The 23,113-nt window shown below is 36.7% G+C and overlaps 2 protein-coding genes across 3 annotated transcripts in view; one reads left to right on the forward strand and one right to left on the reverse strand.

The window, feature by feature from the left end:
* Positions 1-1,779, forward strand: part of knstrn (kinetochore localized astrin (SPAG5) binding protein) — a 4,808-nt gene extending 3,029 nt beyond the window's left edge. For both annotated transcript variants that reach the window (XM_024290859.2, XM_024290858.2), the window contains one exon: positions 1,520-1,779. In XM_024290859.2, the coding sequence (XP_024146627.1) occupies positions 1,520-1,648 (129 nt within the window). In that variant the 3' untranslated portion in view covers positions 1,649-1,779. The remainder of the gene's footprint in view (positions 1-1,519) is intronic.
* Positions 1,780-1,902: 123 nt separating this feature from the next.
* Positions 1,903-17,516, reverse strand: adgrg11 (adhesion G protein-coupled receptor G11). Its single transcript, XM_024290857.2, has 17 exons — positions 16,218-17,516; positions 15,908-16,057; positions 14,766-14,810; positions 14,500-14,565; positions 14,137-14,322; positions 13,946-14,032; positions 13,678-13,816; positions 12,227-12,389; positions 8,950-9,084; positions 8,754-8,861; positions 8,621-8,657; positions 6,126-6,223; positions 5,905-6,035; positions 4,506-4,774; positions 4,334-4,427; positions 3,971-4,254; positions 1,903-2,104 (listed from the first exon to the last, which is right to left on the reverse strand). The coding sequence occupies exons 1-17, from the start codon at positions 16,297-16,299 to the stop codon at positions 1,932-1,934; spliced, it is 2,247 nt and encodes a 748-aa protein (XP_024146625.1). The 5' UTR covers positions 16,300-17,516; the 3' UTR covers positions 1,903-1,931.
* Positions 17,517-23,113: the final 5,597 nt, after the last annotated feature.

Raw genomic sequence — 23,113 nt, forward strand, 5'->3', positions numbered from 1 at the left:
AAACAAAGACGTCCAATCATAAACTTGCTTCTTCCATGTCGATACCTGAATACATTTTTCTTTCAAATCCCACACATTATTATTTATGGCTTTAAATGCAATATAAATATGTAATATCTCGATTTTAGCATTTTTAGTAAAAGAATCTGACTATATCATATCACCTAAAAGGTAGTTTAATTCTATATGTACTGATTTGTGGATCATGTATGGAGAAGCGTATTGAATTTTGTGACAGGGAAAGATACACAACCCTAACGTGTGGTAAATGTATTGTGACGTATTTGTAAGGATTATGAAAGTTACCATATTTTCTACACTAAAAGACAAACTTAAAAGCCTTAATTGTTAAATTATTTAATTTTTTTTTTTTTACAAAATATGACCGTATATATACCATATATGGTTCTGTTTACTTATTTTTAAGAAGCACAAGGCGCTCTGTCAAAATTGTCCGTCTTCTTTTTCTACAAGTTACAAACCAGTTTGGGTGTTATTATGAATATGAAAGCGTTATGGGACTTGGAATTATTTTATCTTAACGGGTTAATAACAAGACTGGGAGTTGTGTTGTCACAGTAACATTTGTTTTAGTGGTAATGTGTGGCACGTTACAAACAAGTTGTAGAGTTATTGTGAATGCAGTAAATAAAGGCAGGTTACTGCCTGTTGTGACTAACGCTATGATTACTTGACTAATCGACTATTAAAATAGTTGACCACTAATTTAATGGTCTTTACTTTAAATCATATGGAGTCAGAGTGTAGTAAAGTTGAAAGTTTTATTGACATTATGCTAGCTTTTAGGACTATTTTTGGCATTTAAAAAGGTTTTTTAGGCTAATTTGGAGTTAGCTAGTACTTCAGCTACAAGCTAGCTGTTTTGGCTAATTTAGGATTTTATCAGTTTTTTAGGCTAATTTAGAGTTTAACTTATGTTTTAGCTAGCTATCAGCTTCAGTGTTCTCAGGTTTTATCTTATTCATTTTCAGCTATCAATTTCAGCATCTTCAGTGGCCAAATTCAGCTTACAGCATTCACACCAGCATTATCACAGGTAATGCTATATATCTAGTTTTTAGTTACTTTAAGTCTAATGATGGCTAAGATGTGTGCTTTACATCTAGTTTGCTCATGACCCGATTAGTCAACTAATCTGAAAAAATAATCGTGATTAGTCAACTATTAAAATAATGATTTGTGGCAGCACTAGTTGTGACTAAGGCATAAGTCTCTCTGCACTTGCCTGTCTACTTTTCCCTGAAATGTTCATTTCCCTGAACATGTCAAAACCATCTAACCCTTCTATTCATCATATCTTCATCACTTCATCTTCTTCTACACTCATCACTTCCCTTTCACCTGCACCACAATAATCCAAACTGGACTGAGAACTTCATAAACCACCTTTTGGATTACATCATTTACATAAAGAATGTGCAGAATTTCTAAGGTCCGAAGTTTTTGCTGCACGATATGAAGGCGACTCGCTAAACTATTGTACATATTTTTTTTTTAGGAAATCCAGACAAACTTTGAGGAGCTCTCAAAAGCTGGAGAAGTCATAAAGCAGGAGCGGGAGAACTTCACTCTGCAAGCAGCTGAACTGGAGAAAGCTCTCGAAGAGACAGAAGAGCTCCTGTTGTAAATGTAACTTTGTAAAGAAAAAATCTGTAAATAGAATTAACAAATTTTGATTTTTTCTTTTTGTGTATTTGTGTTCTGAACAGAAAAACTCAGAAATCCATTGACATAAAAATAAATAACTTTCTTAGTGTGTTTCTAATTTCATTTTTTATCAAAGTCTATATATTATATGAAAGTGCAACCGTTTTGGTATTGTCTAAACTCAAAAGCAAAACTAAAGCTCTTATATAGGTTGAATGAAGTCTGAAACTCCATCATGTTTCAGATTAAGTTAGTTTCTTTTTTTAATTCGGCCTGTTTTTGAACATTTGGTTACTGTAGTAGGGGTTGTCGGACTCGGAGCTGGATTTCAGAGTGGAGACGTTGGTGGAGTTTGATGTGGTCTTCTTGTTTTTGTCTTGCAGTTTTTCGTTTCCCACGTGGCCTGAGTTGTAGTAGTAGATGAACAGAAAGAAACCTGGAGAAAACAGATGATCAGTTGTTGCCAAAAGTTTTCAAACTGAAATTTTAAGATTGGAAAACATAAAAAAAAAAAGAAAAAGATTTGAAAATGCGGGAAAAAAAGTTTTGAAATTTTAAGATTTTAATGAGAATTGGACTGACCAACCACTAATCCCCCTCACTTTCCAAACATTAAACTTACCCAAACGACCTTCACATTATGTGTTCACATTCTTTCGACTACCATAACTCTTTAACCACGTGCACAATTACCATAACTCCAACAGATTTTGAAGCAGAAAAAAGCAGCTCTGCACTAATATGCAACACTGCATGTGTTTCTCTACATCAGTATCAACTCACTTCAGGTCTGTTTCTTCCTACAGGCAAACTAGGCAGTTGCCTAGGCCCCCCAAGTCACTACAGCAGGGGTTGACAACCTTTAACAGCAAAGGAGCCATTTGATCAAAACATAGAACAAGCTGCACAGTCTTACTTTAAGAAATTTAGGTTTGCATTCATGACCTTATTTCCAAAATTAATAAATATGTTTATTTTTTGGCACGGGCAAAAGCTAAAATATAAAAGAATAATAAAAGCTGCTCTGTGCCAAACAGGATCATCTCAGTGCAGCTCTGAACAGCTAGTAACCAATGTTGTGCAGCATAAGATAATATGTGCTTTGAACTCATAAAAGATCAAACTTTTTACCAAAGTTTTTCTTTGCATATAAAATCTGTTCATTCTGGAGGTAGAGTTGAACAAACAAGACGTCTTCAGGTCAACAGGATGTAAAAACCTACATAGTTTATCATATATGTGCACCTCAGACATCAATTTATACATTTAACTAATCTAAAATTAATAGCGGGAAGTCCCTCCCCCTGCCAGAGCCGGCTGTAACGGGAGGGAGAACTTAGTTTTAGGTGTGGGGAGGTGATGGTTAGGTTTAGAAAACAGGGTGGGTGAGGTGTTATGATTCACGGGGAAAGAAACAGTTACAGTTTATTCTCATTCACAGGCGTAAAAGCTGATAGTTCTGAAAAGGTTTTAAAATATCATTTTCAAAGGATTTTCTAAAGTTTAGGAAATTTCCGCTTACGCAACCGGCGAAAGTTCTGATTTCTGCTTCCAGCTATAGATCGATTCTGATGCCGTCTTGCATGTGACCAGAATCGTTTGTCCTCAGCAGTCTTACTCTGCTGGGTTTTGTTATTTTAGGTTGGATCTTGGTAGTCTTAGTTTACAGGCTTTGTTTATTTGTTTTCTTTAGTTAGTTTTGGTTAGATGGAGCTGCTGACTCAGACGGTCGACATGTCTGGGTCAGCAGTCTCCATGACTTATTTTATGTTAGGCCAGAGAGCCACCATGGAGATAAAAGAGACACATGTGGATCTGGAGCCGCAGGTTGCAAACTCTTCCTCTAGGGGGCCTCAAAGCTGCACGTTCAACTTTTTGTGAGTTGAATTAAAAACACATTTTTTTTTCCTGTAGCCGTTTCCTGTATTTTTTGATCTTCTTATATAAATAAAAGCAGACTATACCTAAAATAAAATGCTATAATCAGCTGTTGCTGATGGTTTCTGGTATTATTGGGTTATTGAACTGCTCTGTTAGTGAAGTAGCCAGCGACGTCCCAAAGGACTTTACGGTCAGTGAGGGGATTGGGACCAAAACAAACTCTAATGAAATGGAGCTGTGTGGGAAAATGCAAGAAAAAGAAAGTTAATGAAGAAAGAAGGACAGAGGATAAAAGGAAGTATTTGTTGGTTATGTGGACAATCAGAGGAGGAGGTGAAACGTCATTTTTTAATGAGTTGGTTACTTGGGTCCTGCTAGGAATATCTGTAGTGTTTGAGGGATGAACTGGTTTTAGAAATACCTTGTAAGGAATTGAGGACTGTAAAAATGTAGTAGGCCGGGATGCGGAAAGCGCCGTACGCGAAGAAGGCGAATCCCCATGTGACGCCCAGCTGGCTGCACAGCCCCAGAGTGAAGAGAATCCGTTTGCTGGTCTCATTCTTGTCCAGATTATCGGTTTTGCTTTGCTTGAAACGGCAAAGCCAGTACATGGAGATGATGACTGTAGAGAAGGTGAGGATGAAAACCACAATGTAGTAGCCAACGTTGACAATCATGTGGGCCTTGTTGTCGATGATCCAGCACCTTGAAGCAGAATTGTCCGTTAGTTTCTCAGAGTTTCTTGTGAAGGTGCTTTGGATGATAAGAAAACCAGTTTCCTCACATTTTGGAGATCTTCTCAGAGTCATTGGTGTAGATCCTTAGTTCACCATACTTTTTGGCAATGAGAAACGCAATCACAAAAATACTTGGTATTGCTGAGAAAACAAAATAACCCAGTAAGTAAATCAACAAAATAATACAAAAACAAATGTAAAATAAAATCATCAACTCACTCCAAGAGCTCACAGAGACTTTAAGCACATAGCGTTTGATGGTGATACTGCTGCCGACGTACATCTGCAGGCAGAGGTGGAAGGCGTGCATGCCGAACCAGGTGAAGGTGACCAGCATGAAGTAGTGCATGAGGAACGCGATGGCCTCACAGCCCGAGGGGCTGTTCATGTTGGCCACCAAGTCATTAATCAGGAAGGTGAAGTTCAGCAGCAGCAGCGCCGTCACCAGATGGATGAACAGCTTGGTGCTTATGTTGGGTTTGGTCTTCCTGCAATGTTGAAAGGAGAATTAACAATCAATCAATTAACAATTAATAACGGCTGTTATAGCCTGTTGCTGCCTTTTTGTCTGCACCAATACTGTAAGTGTTATTTCTGGTTTTATATTTTCTTCTTTAGGTAGTTTAATGCACATTTAATGTCCCCAATGACATTTTTTTAAATAAAAAAAAACGTTCCCAGTAGTGTTTTAATTCTGATTATGAAGTTTTTAACCAAAATCCCACAACCTAAACGTCTTAAAAAGCCATTTTTCATGTTGATCTTAAACCTCTGTTTCCTAAATCTCCTCTGAGGGGGCGTGGCTTTTGGAGCTCCGCCCCTGATCCCCTCCTGTCTGCAAAAGTTCTAGTGTTGAAGGGTAACGGATTTCCTCTGAAAAAACATAAAAGCTATCCATACAAACGTCATACTTTTAGCACTAACAGCTGTTAGCATTAGCACAAAATCAACTCCTGAGACTTACACAGTTTTTAACCAACAAAAACTCTAGTTTTATCTTGTCAAACATTTTACTTTATCAAAATATTTATAACAGTTAAGCAGGAAATGTATGTAAATTTACATTATTTAATCGCTAGTCAGGTTAACCAGGTTAAGCAGCTATGATGAAAACAATTTGTTGGACTGCTATGCTAGCATACCGTCCCAAGAAAAGCGTCATTTCAAATTTTATTTTACATATTTACTCAGAACTGAGAATTTGTTCCTCAGAGTTTGTTTTCAGAAATAGAAAATAAAGTGGCAACATTCTCGTAAACCTGTCACCGGCTAACAGAATTTGCATAACTTTTAACGGTACACAAACAGAAAAAAAGCAGCATGACTGCAACCATGACCTCAAATAAAAGGAACCTTTGACTTTCACCACAGTATTGTTGCTGTTCCTAAAAACTAATTTGAATAAACCTTTTTGCATCAAAAACCAGCATGAGAGCTGTTCGCCTCTCGTCTCTGGTTTTTCTGTCACACAGAAACCACAGAGCGACCTTTCAGCTGCTTGACTCTTTATGAGGCTCGTACGTCTATGCAGAACAGAGTCACACAATTTGTCGCCTTTTTTCTGTGGATTTGAATGCAACGGCAGAGTATAAACAAGATTCTCTCCTGTTATTTCTACCTGATTAGGAAGTGCATAAAGAGGACGACGCAAAGAAAGAACATGGACAAGCCACAACCGACTCGAGTGAGGGTGGTGAGGGTGTTCAGGTCGTAGGTGGAGAGGGTGGACATGGTTTCATTCAGAGGCGTCTGCAGGAAGACAAACATTATCACAAAAGTCACTCAGTGGAGATTTAGTGCTGAAATTACAAATAGAAGTAGTGGGAGGGAGGAACGCACCATTAGAATTGCGAAGAAAGTCAAATGTGTACACTGACAAGTGATGTTGTTGCCGTCGACGATGGTGTCACATCCATCCGTGGTCCAGTTCATGTCTCCTGAAAGAAAAATGCGGATAGCAAGAGAGGAGGATGAGATTCTGAGATTCACAGTTTAGATTTAAAAAGAAAAATATGACAATAGTTTTAGACTAAAGTGACTGAAACCAGGAACAGGTTGTGTATCCAAAACTAGTGTCAAACAGTAGAGTTACTTCAAAAGATATCACTCGAGAAAAAGAAAAAATTAGTCACCCAAACAATTTCTTAAAAGTTAACAAAAGTGGCAAAAGCATTTAGTAATTGTGTGAATACTTAGTAATCATTCGCACTATAGTGATTCTCCTGCTCCTTTCTGTACATTTTTCAGCACGTAAATACTCAATCACACTTTCAGCGATTTCAGCAATCTCATGCTAACGTTTTTGGCTAATTTGTTATCTCTACTGATGTTTTTACAGGCTAATTTAGAGTTTAGCTTCTATTTTAGCAGCATGGTAACACTTTTGGCTAATTTGCTATGTGTGGAATGTGCTAGCTTTTTTGGCTAATTTAACATCCACCAAGGTTTTTTGGGCTAGTTTGAAATTTAGCTCATAATTAAGCAACACACAAAATATTTTTTGCAAATTTGGCATGTGTGGTGGATTTTTAAGCAATTTTATTTCAAATTTCTCAGAAATGTAGGTCACCTTCAGCGCTCTTTCATAGTTATTTAACAGAATTTTCAGTCTTTCAGGAAATTTCATATTTTTTCAAATAGCTTTTGCATTTTCAGCAAATCTCTTCAGCAATTAAAGTAAATTGCGTCACGATTTTCAACAAAAAGCTTCAGCATCTTCAACGACTACATTCAGCAAAAAGCATTCACACTGTCATTATCACATGTAATGCAACATTTCTAGTTTAAACTTGTTTTTAATCATTTTATGATTATATAGCTTATCAATATATTTCTATATAATTTTTCTTAATTTGTTTCATTTTTATTGGAAGAAATACAATTTTATGATTGTGAGTTTATGGTCCAAAACATATTTGCTGGCACTGAAGTCAAATTCAAATAACTTCCTCTATGCTAAAATCATATGTGGACTTCTAACAGTCCAAAAATATAAAGCTCCTGTGTTCCTTTTCTGGGGGAAAGCCTCGACACTGCGATCGTAATCACAAAGTGGAATTGCTTCCCACTGTTTCAAGCTGAGGTTTATCTTTCAATGCAATTATCTGAAAGAACTGTTATTACTGAGTGTCCTTAGGATAAATAACACACATACTTCAAACTAAAACAGTACCTGCTGAGTAAGATTACTGTTTAAATCTACTTGAGTAAAAGTAAAATATGTGCTGAAGACAAGCAACCTCAAAGGTGCCATACCATGAAAAACCCACTTTTTGAGCTTTTAAGTGTATTATACTGTTCATTCCTCATTATAATTTAACATTTTTCAAACAGCTTTTGCATTTTCAGCAAATCCTCTCCGTATTTAAAGTAAATTCAATCACCATTTTCAGCAAAAAGCTTCAGCATCTTCAGCGACTACTTTTAGCAAAAAGCCTTCACACCAGCATTATCGCAGGTAATGTAACTTTTCTAGTTGGATTTTGTGCGGTGACATGCGCCAAAGAACATTCTGGTGAAGAATCTACACAGCATTCTGGGGTGAATCCTAAACGTATCTCACAATGGTGATATTGAGAAGACGCTGCCGAAAAAGGACCTATAGGATAAAAACGATTTCCTGGTGGAGGTGCAAAGAAAGTGATCAGCAAATTAGAAGAACTGGTTTGAACATGGGTTAATGAGCAAAGACGGAAAGGTGCAGGTGTCTCCAGGAAAAGGATCCACATGAAAATTAAGAGGATTTTTAATACGGAGATTAATGATGCTTCAGAGAGAAAAGAAACGTTCCCAGCCAGTGCTAATCAGAACAATGTTCTCATCATTTTAATAAATTATGAAACTTTTTTTGACATAATTACACTACTAAATGAACTTATTAGCGTCACCATTCTGCCTGTGGTGGAATAAATGGCGGTTGGACGCCGGTCTCTGATAGACGCCGGGGCTACTGTTGGAAGATATACTGTAGTCATTGCAGCTCTGATTGCTGGCGATGAGCCGATGTGGGCTCAATGCTTCACCGCCATTCATTATTAAGATGAGTTTAAATGCACGTTAGGGTCAGAAACATGGTTAGTGCCTACAGTGAACATCTGAAGGTTTTCTGTTTGACTTCACAGATGATTTTGGACACAATGTGACTCTGTTTCTCTGAGGTTTTGAGGAATTGGTTAATCCATTTTATAAATAATATGCTTTTCTTCTTGGCTGCTGTGTTGTGCAGGTGGTCACAAACTGACTCTAGAATACTTTAGTACACACTTTATGGTCAACTCAGTGCTCGTGAGATGCCACGCGAGGAAAGAGGTTAGATGTTACGTTAGAAAAGTTACCTTCTCCGTCCCACGAATTACAAACCGGAGTCCCTTCCTGTAAGCAAAAGAGAAATGCAATAAATATAAACAAAACATAACTGTTTTTTTACTAAGTCTTATGTAATGCCTTTTTATGTTCTTTGATACTCACAAATTTGAACTTGTTTAGAGTGATGTTTATTGTGTCTGTAAGATTCTGGATAGGAACTCCCATGTCCACCGCTAAAATCTCGTTCCCCAAAATGGTGATGTTTTCATCCTGACGACAAAACAAACAAGTGAAATAATTCTGCACAAAATAAAAGGTGGATTGAAGTTTTGAGAACATCTAAGCTCATGTTTAATACCTGACTCATATTTAGGAATTTCAGCACAGCAGCAAAGGGTGACGTGTTGTTCGTTCCTTTAGCTCTGTTAAAGGCTTCCTTTGACACGGTGACAAACCTCGAGAAGCCCGTCAGCTTCGCTCTGTCATCGATGATCTGCAGACAAAAACAGATTTTATTTTAAAGTTCTGTGAGATAAAGCTTTACAGAATTTTTAAATTAAAGAGCAAAAATGTTTGGATAAATCTGTATTTCAAAATAATCAAGGAAAAAAAAAACTCAAATAATGACGTTATCACATAATACATTTTAGGAAATAGTCCAAAACTGCTCATGTTTTGTTAGTAAAATTATAAAATTAAACTTAAGTAAACAGTCTTTTAAAATCTTAAATTATATTACTCCTTTTTGTTAAAATGCTCATTTTAAAATCCAGTATAATTAGTTGTAGCTAAAATCCAAATGTGTTTTCATTATGTTAGCCAACAGAAAATAAGTGTACAAATATTTAAATATATATTTAGGCTGAAAATGTATTTTAGCAGCTACACTTCTCAAAGGGATCATTATTTAGCAGCAGGACACTTCACAATACTCTCAAATAACAAGCAGACTTATTTTTAAACTCTCGCAAAGCCTTATTCTAAGAAACACGAAAAGTCAAATTTAAACAAATAATGTACTTAGACACTATAGCTGTGTCCAAATTTCCTCACTACTCGCCTAAAAGATTAAATAGACCAGGACTGTCCAAGAGAATCAGCCTACAGAGAAAAAAGTATGGCGCTTGAAAATGTATAGCCGGAAGTCCCTCCCCCTGTCGGAGCCGGACACAAAAAAAACATAATTTGCGACTGAAATCATTGGCCAGTTGTCCTCAACCCGTTTAATGCTTTCTACATTTTCCCGTTTCTTCTCTCTTTTTTCAACCCTTTTGTTGATATTTCTCTGTGCCATTCTGTCTCTGAGAAAAAAAAAACAGTATTTTGCCGCCTCTGATCAGCTGATTCACATTAAAAAAAAACTGCATCTTGTCAACTTTTTCTCTGGCAGTAAACAGGTGTGGTTACAAAAATTTGAACATTAGTTAATATTGAATTGAAAGACATAAAAGAAATAACGTTTTCTTTCCCAGTTGAAGCTCATCTTGTGCACTAAACTGCTTGTATCCCAGCCAGCGAGGCCCAGTGGGCCCCAAATGGTTTAAAAGTAGGCAGAACACGTGGGCCTGATTGGGCTTTGGCTTAAGTAGGCACTGAGTGCGTACCTCGCTAGTGTGATGTGCTAGCGACCTTTGTTGTATCAAGTTAGTGAGCTCCGCTGTAGAGAACTCTGCTGTATCGAGCTAGCGAGCTCCTCTGTAGCAAACTAGCGAGCTCAGCTATAGAGAGCTCCGTTGTATCGAACTAGCAAGCTACTCTGTAGTGAGCTCCACTGTAGAGAGCTAGTGTGCTCCGCTGTGTCTTGCTCTGCTGTATCGAGCTAGCAAGCTCCTCTGTAGCAAACTAGCGAGCTTAGCTGTATAGAGCTCCACTGTATCGAAGTAGCAAGCTACTCTGTTGGGAGCTCTGCTGTAGAGAGCTAGAGAGCTCCGCGCCATAGGGAGCTAGCAAGCTACTCTGTATTGAGCTCCACTGTAGAGAGCTAGTGTGCTCCGCTGTGTCTAGCTCCGCTGTATCAAGCTAGCAGCCTACTCTGTAGCGAACTAGCGAGCTCTGCTGATGTGAACTCTGCTGTAGCGAACTATGCTGTATCGAGCTAGCGTGCTCCTCTGTAGCAGACTAGCGAGTTTACTGTAGAGAGCTCCACTGTATCGAGCTAGCAAGCTACTCTGTAGCGAGCTCAGCTGTAGCGAGTTAGCGAGCTAGCTACCCGCTGAGTGCCCATTTAAGCCAGGTGTTCCACCACAGAAAATGCGGACAAACCCAATTGGGGCCCACATTTTCTGCCACTTTTAAACTTAATGGGAGCCACCTGGCCTTGCTGGCTAGGACACTACAGGTTATTCACATTGAAAAGCTTTAAAGTTCTGAAAAGTTTTTTAAATATGATTTTTAAAAGGGTTTCCCAAAGTTTAAGAAATTACCACTTATGCAACCGGCTAAAGTTGCTAAATTTCCGCTTCTGGGTGGAGATTGTTTCTGGCGCCATCCGTGTGACCAGAAGCCACTCGGACTGTCCACGGCTCTGGATTTTGGAATTGAAGAGAACTGTTGTGTTATAATCTATGCTAATGCTAAACACAGAGTTTCCAGAGTCAAACAGAAAGCATGAAATCCCAAAGTTGTTGAGGATGAATTTCCAGGGAGTTGCGTGTTGGAGCAAACAGACATCCAGTGTGTGCAGCTTATTTAAATAGATGCAGATTACTTTGCTGTTTTGAGCAAGTGGAAGCAACCACAAGATAAAAACATAGGAAATTGTACATCAGTTAAATTGTTATTAGTTGATGTTCACTTTTTGGACCATCCCATCAGGAGTCACCACAGAGAATTAGCTTTCAATTAGTCTTCAACCTGCTGCTCCAGATTCTCATGTGGATCTTTTATCCTCCATGGTGGTTCTTTGGACAAACCTAAAATACGTCAGGGAGACTGCTGATCCAGAGATGTCGACCGTCGATATGGGAGGGGTCAGCAGCCCCCTAACCAAAACTACCTAAAGAAAACAAATAAACAAAGCCCACAAACTAAAAGTACCAACCTCAAACTAAAATAACAAAACCCAGCAGAGTAAGACTACTGAGGACAAAGAGGGAAATAGAACAAAAACACAGAAAAGAAAAATAAAATAGAAACGTTTTAACATAGATGATAAACTCTGTAGGTTTTTACATCCCTGTTGACCTGAAGAAGCTTAGTTGGGTGCTGGACTGTTATCATTACTGGAGCTGTAGATCATCACACTTCTGAAACTTACATGGTTTGACCAATCACAAAATGTAACCGTAATACATCGATTCAACCAGCGAGGGTTTTAGACTATATTTTCAAGAATTAAATTGAAATTGTTATTCATATTATATTTTCCCTCCAGTTTGATCCATTTTAATTTTACTTTTCAGAGTTGAGATCTGTGCCATTGTGAATTTTGACACTGCTTAGGAAGCACGTGCTGAAGAAATAAAGATTTTGCTTAAAGCAAAAATACATTAAAAATACTCAGTACAATGCTATAGAACACTATTCATTAAATGTCAAAAGCTTAAAGGCTATCAACGAAACTGAATACTTGTGACGACAAAATTAGCTAGATAGTCAAATATAAAGTCAAATGTAACGTAAATAAAAGTACCCACATTCATATCTTGCTTTGGAGTGTCATAAGCAAGAGATATTTCGTTCATTTCCTCTGGATCCGCCTGTTTCACTATCACTCCCTTCACTCCTTCTCCAACAGACAGAGAAGCTGAAGTTCCGTTCATGTTGGCGACCAAGTCAGACATTTTGGACATAATTTTCCTGTTGACATAATACAAAATAAAGGGATTAAAAAAATATTTCAGTTTTAGTACAATGCTGTTTTTAAGGAAAAGTCTTAATGTCTATTAATGACTATTACTTTAGTTTAAAAAAAAAAACAAACGATCCCGGTAGTGTTTTAATTTTAGTTTAGACATTTTTAACCAAAATCCCACAACCTAAATGTCATAAAAAGCCATTTTTCATGTTGATCTGAAGCCTCTGTTTCCAAAATCTCCTCTGAGGGGGCGTGGCTTTTGGAGCTGAGCTGAGCATGTGGTTTCCAACTGAGCTGGTGGTCAATAATGACTCCAAGGAACTTTTTTTCAGAAATACGTTAAATTTCTCTTCAATCAAAATGAAGCTTTATGTTGTACTTTGCTTTATTTGTACCAAAAACCCAAATTTTGTTTTTCTTTCATTTAAAAATAACTTGTGAATCTCAAACCAATTTTTAAAATTAATTAACTCCCTTTCTAAATATCTTGCCCTTAACAATGTAAATTTGTTTCTTCCGCAAAAATAACAAGCTTTAATTTTTTTGATACTTTGGGAATATAATTTAAATAAAGTATAAATAATTTTGATCCTAAAACAGAACCTTGGGGAGTTCCAAATTTTATTATCCTTTGTTCTCATAGAATAAATCTTCTCCGCTGCTACATAAAAACATCCATCAATCTGGGTAATGTCCAGCCGTATGGTTCTGATCCGGATGTCAGCTGGACGAGGAAGTGAAGATCTTCATGGACAGAACTTCCTCCAAAATCCTGATTCTTTCTCCTTCCAGTTCACCAAAGACTCTTTTAGCTAATTCTCCAATGTTTATTGACTGTGATCAATACATTCAATCATTGGTTTCTCAGAGTTCTTGATAAAATAATCAAAGCTAACATCAAAATGCTCTTTCATTGATTTACAATCCTTTCCAACTGCGGTCAAATGAGCCGCCGTTCACATTTCCGTGGTCACATCAAGAAGCTCCGTGGAGTCTGGTGGAGATTTTCCAGCGTTCTCAGTCCTGCTACCGGAAGTATTGGATGAAACTCACACCAAAAATCCAGTGATGCTGATTTGACCACAGAAATGTGAACGGCGGCTCATTTGACTGCAGAAGAAGGTTCCTTCATTCAAACAGAGTCTGTCTGTGGCAGTTTGATGGACAGAGATTTAAAAGGAGAAATAGTCAGAAATGCAAAAACAATTTGTTCTCTTTCATAAAAAAAAATGCCACATTTACATGTTAAAACAGGATTTTAATTGGAAGGGGACTTTAAAGTGTTCTTACGTGGCTTCAGATGGAGTGAACGTTGTCCCCTCTGGAAGCGACACATTGACGATTAACGTCTGCTCAGGTTTTTTAACTGGGTTGTCACAGTTGACACACTCCTTTTGTGTCATGTTTATTTTGTACCTGTCGTTAAAAGCTATAAAGAAAAGAAGATTAAATAGTGCAGGTGTATAGTCATGACAAAAAGCAGAGTTATTAGTGGCAGTTTCTCTTACAAACCCAAGAAAAACAGTGTGAACGTTTTTTAAAAAGTTGTGACACTTACATGTGTCTCTACAGGAGTCTTCCTTAAAGGTTCCAGATTTACAAGTTTTGCCTATGTTCAAAGAGTTCAACGAGCAGGAAGAAGCACCTAAGCAGAAGTAAGTAGAAGTAAGAGAATGAAAAACCAGATCAGTATACTCATACATGTGCTGAAGCTAGTGTCAAAGAAAAAGAAAAGTTTTGAAACAGTACCAGCTGAGCAGTTTCCAGAAAAAGCGTGGATAAATATATCCTTTTTGGCATTGTTCTTTAAAACCTTGAGAGTGACAGCATTGGCAGCCTGATCCACTTCAGTCCAGTCCTTAAAAGGCTTAATGTCAGAGTCAAACTCAGATGACTTTGTACTATTCTTCTGCACAAATATTATGCAAGGACCCCCTGTAAGTAGTACAAATAAAAAGAACAAAGAAAAAAGCTTTTTTAACAATTAAAATAAACAGAAATTTGCAAATAATACAGAGGTAGAACATTTAACAACAAGAGATTGAACTACAAAGGTCAAAAACTGGTGTAAAACCAACAAATTGTCAGTTCGGAACCAAAGAAAAGTCTTACCCTTCTTGTTGTCAGAATTCCCTGCAGACTGGCAGTTTATGGCGTCATCTGTCGAGTTTATCGTCTCTAAGGGCCGAGCACCAGGCAGAGAAACACATTAGTATCGTATCCTGAACTTGCAAAATTGTATCATCTTTTTATTTTTTTAGCTTTATTAAAAAATAATTCATGACAGAAATACTATGCAGAGAAATACTTTTTTGTTGAATTTAAGTTTATGTTAAATTTAGTAAAAGTGAAAAAAGTGAGCTCTGCTTCCCACATACCGATGGTTTCGATAATGCTAGCATTTAGGTCTTCTTTCTTTACATCTGTAAAAAAAAATAGGTAAAGAAAACAGTCAAAAAAATAGATTTTTAGAGTAGCAAAAGACTATCAAAATATGTTAAATATTTTTCATTTTGTGTTTCATAAAACGTAGATGTGAACTTATACTATTGTTTACTGCTACATCGAAATAATTGATGATAACAGTAAAAGAAACAGTTTGTTCATAATTAGGGGATACATGACATTTTTGCTATATTGGAATGTTTGAAAAAAAAGCAGATTAGCCTGCTACAGTGGAGCATGCTAGCTCAATACAGTGGATCTCGATAACTCAATACAGCAGAGCACTCTAGCTCAATTCAGTGGAGCTCGTTAGCTTGCTACAGAAGAGCTCACCAGCACGCTATGCTGTTCACCAGGTAACTAACTAGCTTAGCGATATAACCCACTAAATCTCCACTTAAGCCAATGTGGGCAAACACAGGTCGGTCACAACAGAAACTGTGAACAAACCAATTTGGGGCCCACAAATTCTGCCACTTTCTACCAACCTTATGAGGTCACTTGGTCCTGCTGGTTGGGTAGGTGAGAACATTAAATAGGAAACATCTTACAAAATTCTGATTTAAATTGAAGGAATGTTTGTCTCTATAAGGTCTGTGTCCAATTTTAAAACAAAAAGACGATTAGGATTTTGACCGCCTTCGCCCAACAAGTAGCTGGGATTGGTTCCAGCAGCCCTGTGACCCTAGATATGTACTTGTAGTGCCCTAGTGACATTGAACATTTTTTCTAATTAAGTTGATCAACTCATCAATCTGTGACCCCATGTGTGACCAAATTCTTTTTTTTTATTTTAAATTATTCATAATTTCCTTGACATCTTTAGTGTTAGCTGTTAATATTGTAAATATTTATTGTGGATTGATGTACTTAGAGGCCAGCTTCATTGGTTAAACACATGGAGCATGAAATAACTCTTTGAAACCCCTATACTTACTGAAATATTACAAACAGAACAGGGTTTTTCCCACGTGTCATAAAACATCACAACAGTTCTTACTTTTTGGATTGCATGTTTTACAGTGAGGCAAACGGAACAAATAAAGAAAATGTTACATGTGTTTGAGAGACTCACCTTGAAAAAGTTTTGTCGCATTCATGATGCCATAGAAATTATCTACAACAACTAGAGTGTTGCTCTTTTTAAAACAGCAAATCAGCAGATTGGAAACATCTTTAATCTTGTCCTTGATAGCCTTGTGGTCGGCTGTGCTTGATCCCTGACCTGAATATGAATTGAAAGATGTAGGATTAGCTGATCACACATATGTTTCAATTATATGCTGTTGAAAAAATACATTATATTTGAATTTACTGCTTTTTGTTATACTTTCAGTTGCGGCATGAGAGTTTCTGTATAGTTTAAACAAGTTGTGTGTACTCACCCTCAGCATGGGAACAAAAACCCACAATGACCAAAAGAACCAGAATCCTCAAGCCGTGCCGAGTCATGCTGTTCTGACACATCCTTTCCAGGCTGCAGTCCACATATATCACTTGTGAGTCCTTTGTTTTGTGGCTGAATGGATCTCTTACCCTTCCTCGGTTAGATCATGAACCGTGGTCACCAGCGGGGAAATAAACTGAAGTACAGTTTTGGCCAGAATAAAAATTGTGACAGAGTCGGTCGTCTGATGCAAATATTTTGTCTTGCAAATAACAAGTCGCTCATCATTCTACAAGAGATGAATAAGCTCCCCTCCCATGCAAACGAGGAACAGAAATAACACTGTGTTTGAACAAGGTTACATTGGAGATGAAAGGTCACTGTTGTAATCTGTAGTAAACAGGTTCAAATTTTGCATAAAGTGAAAGTAGAAGAAAAAAAAAAACATAGCAACAAACTTTCATGATGAAAGGCCAAAACTTTGACGGTTCCAGCTTTCCCACAAAAATATTCAAATGATTCAATCTTTTAAGTGAAATCCAAAACTTTCTAAATTGGCTCTTAACTTTGACGTAAAAAATAATATATTGTTAAAAAAGGAAAGTGATTGTCATGACAACCAAACAACCAAGATAAAGAGAACTCAGTGGAGATTCTGAGATGTTTTCCTTTCACCTACAGCTGATGACATAAGAGAATGTTTGTGGAATTGATAAATAAAGCAAAACTTCTTTGAAAATTATGAGAAAACTTGTCTTGTATCTGTCAGCGTTTTATATATATATATATATATATATAGTCATGTAATTCTATAGTAACTTATCATTAGATAATGACCACTGCCATATTCTGTGATAAAGGAATACAATCAATGATATAAATCAATGATAAGTTGAGCTATTAGTTAGGATTCTATGTTGGACATTTTAATATATATAACGACTAAAGCTTTTCTACCAATGTCCAAATATGGTTAAATGTGTTTCTGTTATCTCCTCCCCCAAAACAATGTTGTCTTGAAATTACAGCCTAAGTGCTCATTTTGAGAAAAAGAAAGCCTGTAATTTTAATTTGTTGTGTCAAGATATCTCACTGTAACAAGTTAAGGTTATCATGATTACAAGTTAATAATTACGTTAAATCAAGAAAATGAGCTGAGCAGACAGCAGATTTAGAAATAAAGATAACACTCCAGAATTTCTTTGAACAACTTTTCATTCCTGAGCCTGAAGAGATTTGATTATCTGAAGTTTCTGTGGCCGTGATGATGAGTTAGAGCAGAGGTGTCAAACTCAATCGCACAAGAGGCCAAAATCCAAAACACACCTTAGGTCAAAAAAGCCTTATTAGCCTAATAAAAAAACTTAGGTTAGCCAAAACAGCTAGCAAGTAGCTGAAAAAATAGCTAAACTTCAAAGTAGCCTAAAAAAAGAAACGAAATTAGCCAAAACAGCTAGCATGTAGCTTAAATATTAGCTAAACTCCAAAAAAGCCTAAAAGTTTTTTCGTAAATGTCAAAATAGTACAAAGAACTAGCAGAATGCCAGTTTTAAACCATAACTTTTTAACATAATTATGAATAATAAAAAGGCAGGAATATTATTCCAGAATAAATCAACTTAAACCTTAAATAACTTTTAATATTTCACTCTCCATAAAAATATATTTTGTCAAAATTATACAAGTTAGAAATAAGAACAAGATAACATCAACCCATTAATAACAATAAAATAAAATGATCTGGAGGGCCGGATAGAATTACCTAGAGGGCCGGATCCGGCCCCCGGGCCTTGACCTTGACACATGTGTGTTCGACCAATCACAAGACAAAGGAATTCATGACACTTTTTCGTCACTATAATGTTTGACAAATGTTTCTGGGATAAAACTGTAATGGCCAAAGCAAACTCAACAATGGTTATTATCAGCTCCAAACACTTCATGGTTTCATTTGATTTCAAGGCTGTAGCAACTTTGTTTGAAGAGATGTGATCATTTCCTGCTTGAGGCACATTTAAAAAAGTAAAATTGACTGGAGTCATGTTCCTACAAGGCTGAAAGCATGGAATTGTCCAACATGTTTGGGTATCCTGAAGCATTCAAAGTTCCTTTCACTCCGGAAAATCAATCCCAAACCATCTTTTGTCCTCCAACAAACTTCCCACTCGGCACAATGCAGTCTGAAATGGCAAACCCAGACTGGTCCTTCAGATTTCCAGATGGAAACCCATTCCATGAAGCTCTCTGTGTACTGTATTTGGGCTAATCTGAAGGTCACATGAAGGTTGGAGCTCTGTAATGGACTGTACAGAAATGCGCTTCAGCATCCGCTGACTCCACTTGGTGTCTGAGCTGCTGTTGTTCCCAAACTCTTCCATGATTTTACGATGGAGCTGACAGTTGACTGTGGAATATTTAAGAATTTTCACCACTGGATTTGTTGGCATTCTGTGACAGTTCCACACTGGAATTCACTGAACTCATGAGAGCGGAACATTCATCACCAATGTTTGTAAAAACAGTCTGAGGGCTTGATCTTATACATCTGTGGCCAAATGATTAGGACACCTGATTCTGATCATTTGGATGGATGAGCCAATACTTTATAGTGTATGTGGAGCTCTCCAAAATGAATAAACCCAAGCTGTCAGCCCCATCCACGTCTTCCCCAATGTAACAATGAACTTATAAAAATATGTTAGCGCTGGCTCCTACATTTCCCTGGTACTAATTTGGTTTACAAACACATTTTCAGAAGCCTGTACAGGGGGAAATTTAACACGCTTCAGAGCAGAAGTGCCGGAGGGAAATTTGACGTGGGAGTTACATTGAGTTTGAATGCCGCTTTGGGTTTACAAGTCTTTTTGAATCATTGCACCATGTCAGTTACAGGTTAAAATAGCTCATTCTCTGTCTTTTCTCCACCAGAGCCCAAATGGTCTGCAGAACGTGTCAAGACCTTTATTAACTGCTATTGACCGATCGCTGTGATGGAGTCACAACATGGAGGATGCTGAAGTAGAAAGTGTTTTTAAAGACTGTAGAGGTGCTTTGATGAACTGGCGACCTGTGTACCTGCTGTCACTTAAAACCACCTGGGTTAGACTATTTAAGGAGATATATCAGGGGTGTCAAACAAGGGGCCAAAATTCAAAACACACCTTAGGTCGCGGGTCGAACAGGATGAACATTTATTGAACTAAAACTACATTTTTAAAACTTTAAAACTGTAACTTTTTACCATAATTATGAACTAGATATATAGCATGACCTGTGATAATGCTGAATGCTGTAAGCTGAATTTGGCTACTGAAGATGCTGAAGCTGATAGCAAGCTAAAATATTAGCTAAATGCCAAATTAGCCTTAAAAAAAAGACAAACAAAACAAAAAAAAAACTTAAATTAGCCAAAATGTAACTGGAAAAAATAGCTAAACTTCAAAATAGCCTGAAAAACTGAAAAAGCCCAAATTAGACAAAACAGCTAGCGTGTAAATATTAGTTTAACTCCAAAACAGCCTAAGAACTTAAAAATGCCTAAAAGTAGCTAAACTTCAAATTATCCTAAGACTGAGAAACACCTAAATTGGTCAAAACAGCTAGCATGTCACTATTAGCCTAATTCCAAAACAGTGTAAAAAAAGAAAAGCCTAAATTAGCCAAAACAGCTAGCATGCAGCTGAAACATTAGCTAAACTCCAAAACAACCTCATTTTTTTTAGTAAATGCTAAAATAGTCCAAAAAGCTAACAGAATGCCAATTATAAAACTTTAAAACCATAAGTTTTTTAACATAATTATGAATAATTAAAAGGCAGGAATATTATTTCAGAATAAGTCAACTTAAACCTTAAAATAACTTTCAATATTTTACTCTCCATAAAAATATATTTTTTGATTTATACAAGTTAGAAATAAGTGCAAGATAATATCAGGACATTAATAACACTAAAATAAAATGATCTGGAGGGCCAAATATAATTTCCCGCCTTGACTTTGACACGTGAAATATATTAACCAAGCAAGCCCATGTCAATAATTTTTCTTAGTGGAATAAATTATTTTTTAACTTATTTGCATAGTGGACAATTGATATGCATTGAAATGGAACAGTCTGTTCAATGGACCATGATGCATTTCACTGGGTAAACACCAACATTCACTTTCTCTGTCTGATTTGTCTCCAACAGAAAATGTTATGGGCAGTTCTAAAAATAAAAGTCAACAACAGGTTCTTTATTATGATTGTTGCTTCTTGTGGTTTAATGAATGGATGAATCCCACACATTCCACCTCTTTTCTCAGCATCAAAATGTACTGAAATGTGCCAGTAACTCGTCCTTGAACACCTGTATGGATGCAAATGACGTCTCCAATGCCAGAATATAAACTTTGTGGCATTTTTATTTCCCTGTTGTTGAGAACACAAACAACAAGAATTTATGACTGCAACAAATTTTGGTCGTAAATGTGTTCATATGAAGATCTGTTAAACTTGTTAGGGTTCCACATGACAGGCGGGACTTTAGATAAAATGCAAACATGTCCAGTATGCGTGTTGATGTGCAAACAGAAGCCAGAGCGCGGCCCACATGGTTAACATGAGAGTGTCATGGGCCGCTCGGTGGGGGTTGGGCCACAGGACAAAAAAGGAGGTTTTATTTCACCCGAGACAAAAAAGGCATGGGCCTAAATTAAAACTTAACAAAATGTAACTTAGAAAATCAAGAACAAAAGCTCAAACCAACTGAACCAAAACTGACCCCCTGACAGGAAACATTAGGGAGGTTTAACACTATCGGAACAATGACACAACAGGGAGGGAACTAAAAATACAAATACTCAAGACCTAAATATTAACGAAAGAAGTAAATTACTAGTAATTTAGAGTTTTAAACAAACAAAACAAAACTTATACCTCAAAACAAGTTTAACATATTTCAACGAAAGAAAGCAATAGATTAAAACAGGGGTGTCAAACTTTATCTCACAAGGGGCAAAATCCAAAAGACACCTCAGGTCACGGACCGAAAAGGATAAACACTTTTTGACACTCTAAAACTAAATTTTGAAAACTTTAAAACCATAACTTTTTAAAACGATAATAATATTAAACATTACCTGCCATAATGCCAGTGTGAATGCTGTAAACTGAATTAGGCCACTGAAGATGCTAGTGTTGACAGCTGAAGATGCTGAAATTGATAGCTAAAAACGCTGAAGTAAACAGCTGGAATTGCTGAATCTGTTAGCCAGCTAAAATATAAGCTAAATGTCAAACTGGCCTAAAAAACTGGGAAAAAGCCTAAGTTAGCCAAAACAGCTAGCATGAAGCTGAAACATTGCCCACACTTCAAAATAGCCAAAAAACAGAAAAAAACCCTAAATTACCAAAAACAGCCACCATGTAGCTGAAAAAATAGCTAAACTTCAAAATAGCGTAATTAACTGGGGAAAAGCCTAAATTAGCCAAAACAGGTAGTGTGAAAATGTTAGCCTAGCTCCTAAACAGCTTAAGAAACTAGAAGAAATAGCCTAAATGACCTATCCAATCACTGTAGGTTTGACACACCACAAACGCAATATTTTTTGTCTCATTATAGTTGCAGTACTATTTCAACTTTATCCTTGTGCGATATTGTTATGAAAGCCAAAAATCTGAGCTATTTTACCTGCTGTTAGTGAATTAAAGGGCCATACAATGATTTTCTTTAGTCTCTCAGAGTAAACTATATCAATCTAAATGATCATATATTACCTTTGGAACACTAAAAACAAATTATTTATATCTATAAATAAAATGTCAGAAATATTGGAAATGTTTCTGACACTAAGAGTTGTTAGGGAGAACATTTTAAATTGGCGCTTCATGTGATAAACTTTGCTGATCCCTGCTCCAGACCTCTTCCCTGCAGATGTAGACTCAGCATCCTTTGACTTTGATCTCTCCCCTATGTCTGAACCATCTCCGTCTGTCCTCTCTGACTTCATCTCCAGAACCTCTAACATGTTCTGTTCCTCTGCTGGACTCATTCCTGATCCATCCTGGTCACTCCCAAAGAGAACCTCAGCATCTTCATCTCTGCTTCCTGTCTTTCCTCAGTGTCTCTAGGCTGAACAACATGGCTGCTCTCACCACCGTTTTGTACATCAGGCTTAAACCACAACTCCAAACATGTTTAAATCCAAAACAGATAGTTTTGCTTTACATGTCAATTGGATTTATTCGTTGATTTTTGTTGTTTGTTTTTTTTCTCTTTTGAGTTTATTTTACTTCATATGTAATGCAGACGCCCCACAACAACAGTACAACAATCAATACTTTTTAAAAGATATTTTCCAACTTTTAAAGACTGTATTATTTGCAGTTTCATAAATGAACTTTCACAATCTATAAAAAAATTACACATTATTATTGATGATAATAAACGTTTTCAACCTCTTTTTAATTGACATTTATTTAATAATGTATTATATTTTTTTTTATTAATCTCCTTATTTGTCGGGTCAGCAAAAAATCCTAACACTGTATCCTAAAGAGGATTTAGTGTTATATTTTACTTAATTATTGATTAGTTATTCAAATACTATTTTATTATTATTATTTATCTCATAGAGCAGAACCCAAATGAATAAACCCTGATGACCTCTGGTGGACAAATGATGAACTGTAGGAATGTAAACAGACCACTGTGTTTTTGTTTCACATTACTGTAAATATAATATATATTTTTTTGTCCTTTTGGGATTTCTGATCTGGCTCTTCAGTGGTGAAAGCTTGGAAATGTTTCTTCAGATAAAGGCATCATAATTTGAACAGACCCGCCTGAAGCTATAAGGCTGTGTACCTTTTAGAGACAAAGACTCATTAGCCAGAGCTGGTGGACGTGTCAA

Source organism: Oryzias melastigma, linkage group LG24 (genome assembly GCF_002922805.2).
Source record: "Oryzias melastigma strain HK-1 linkage group LG24, ASM292280v2, whole genome shotgun sequence".
In the NCBI taxonomy this organism is placed as follows: domain Eukaryota; kingdom Metazoa; phylum Chordata; class Actinopteri; order Beloniformes; family Adrianichthyidae; genus Oryzias; species Oryzias melastigma.

Bases quoted from the DNA above. Each gene is read 5' to 3' on its own strand.
- adgrg11 (XM_024290857.2), bottom strand. From the start codon at position 16,299: ATGTGTCAGAACAGCATGACTCGGCACGGCTTGAGGATTCTGGTTCTT. The intron at 14,033-14,136 runs GTACTGTTTCAA...ACTTCTGCTTAG, and splicing joins TTCTGGAAACTGCTCAGCTG to GTGCTTCTTCCTGCTCGTTG. The intron at 8,862-8,949 runs GTATTAAACATG...TTTTGTCGTCAG, and splicing joins AATTCCTAAATATGAGTCAG to GATGAAAACATCACCATTTT.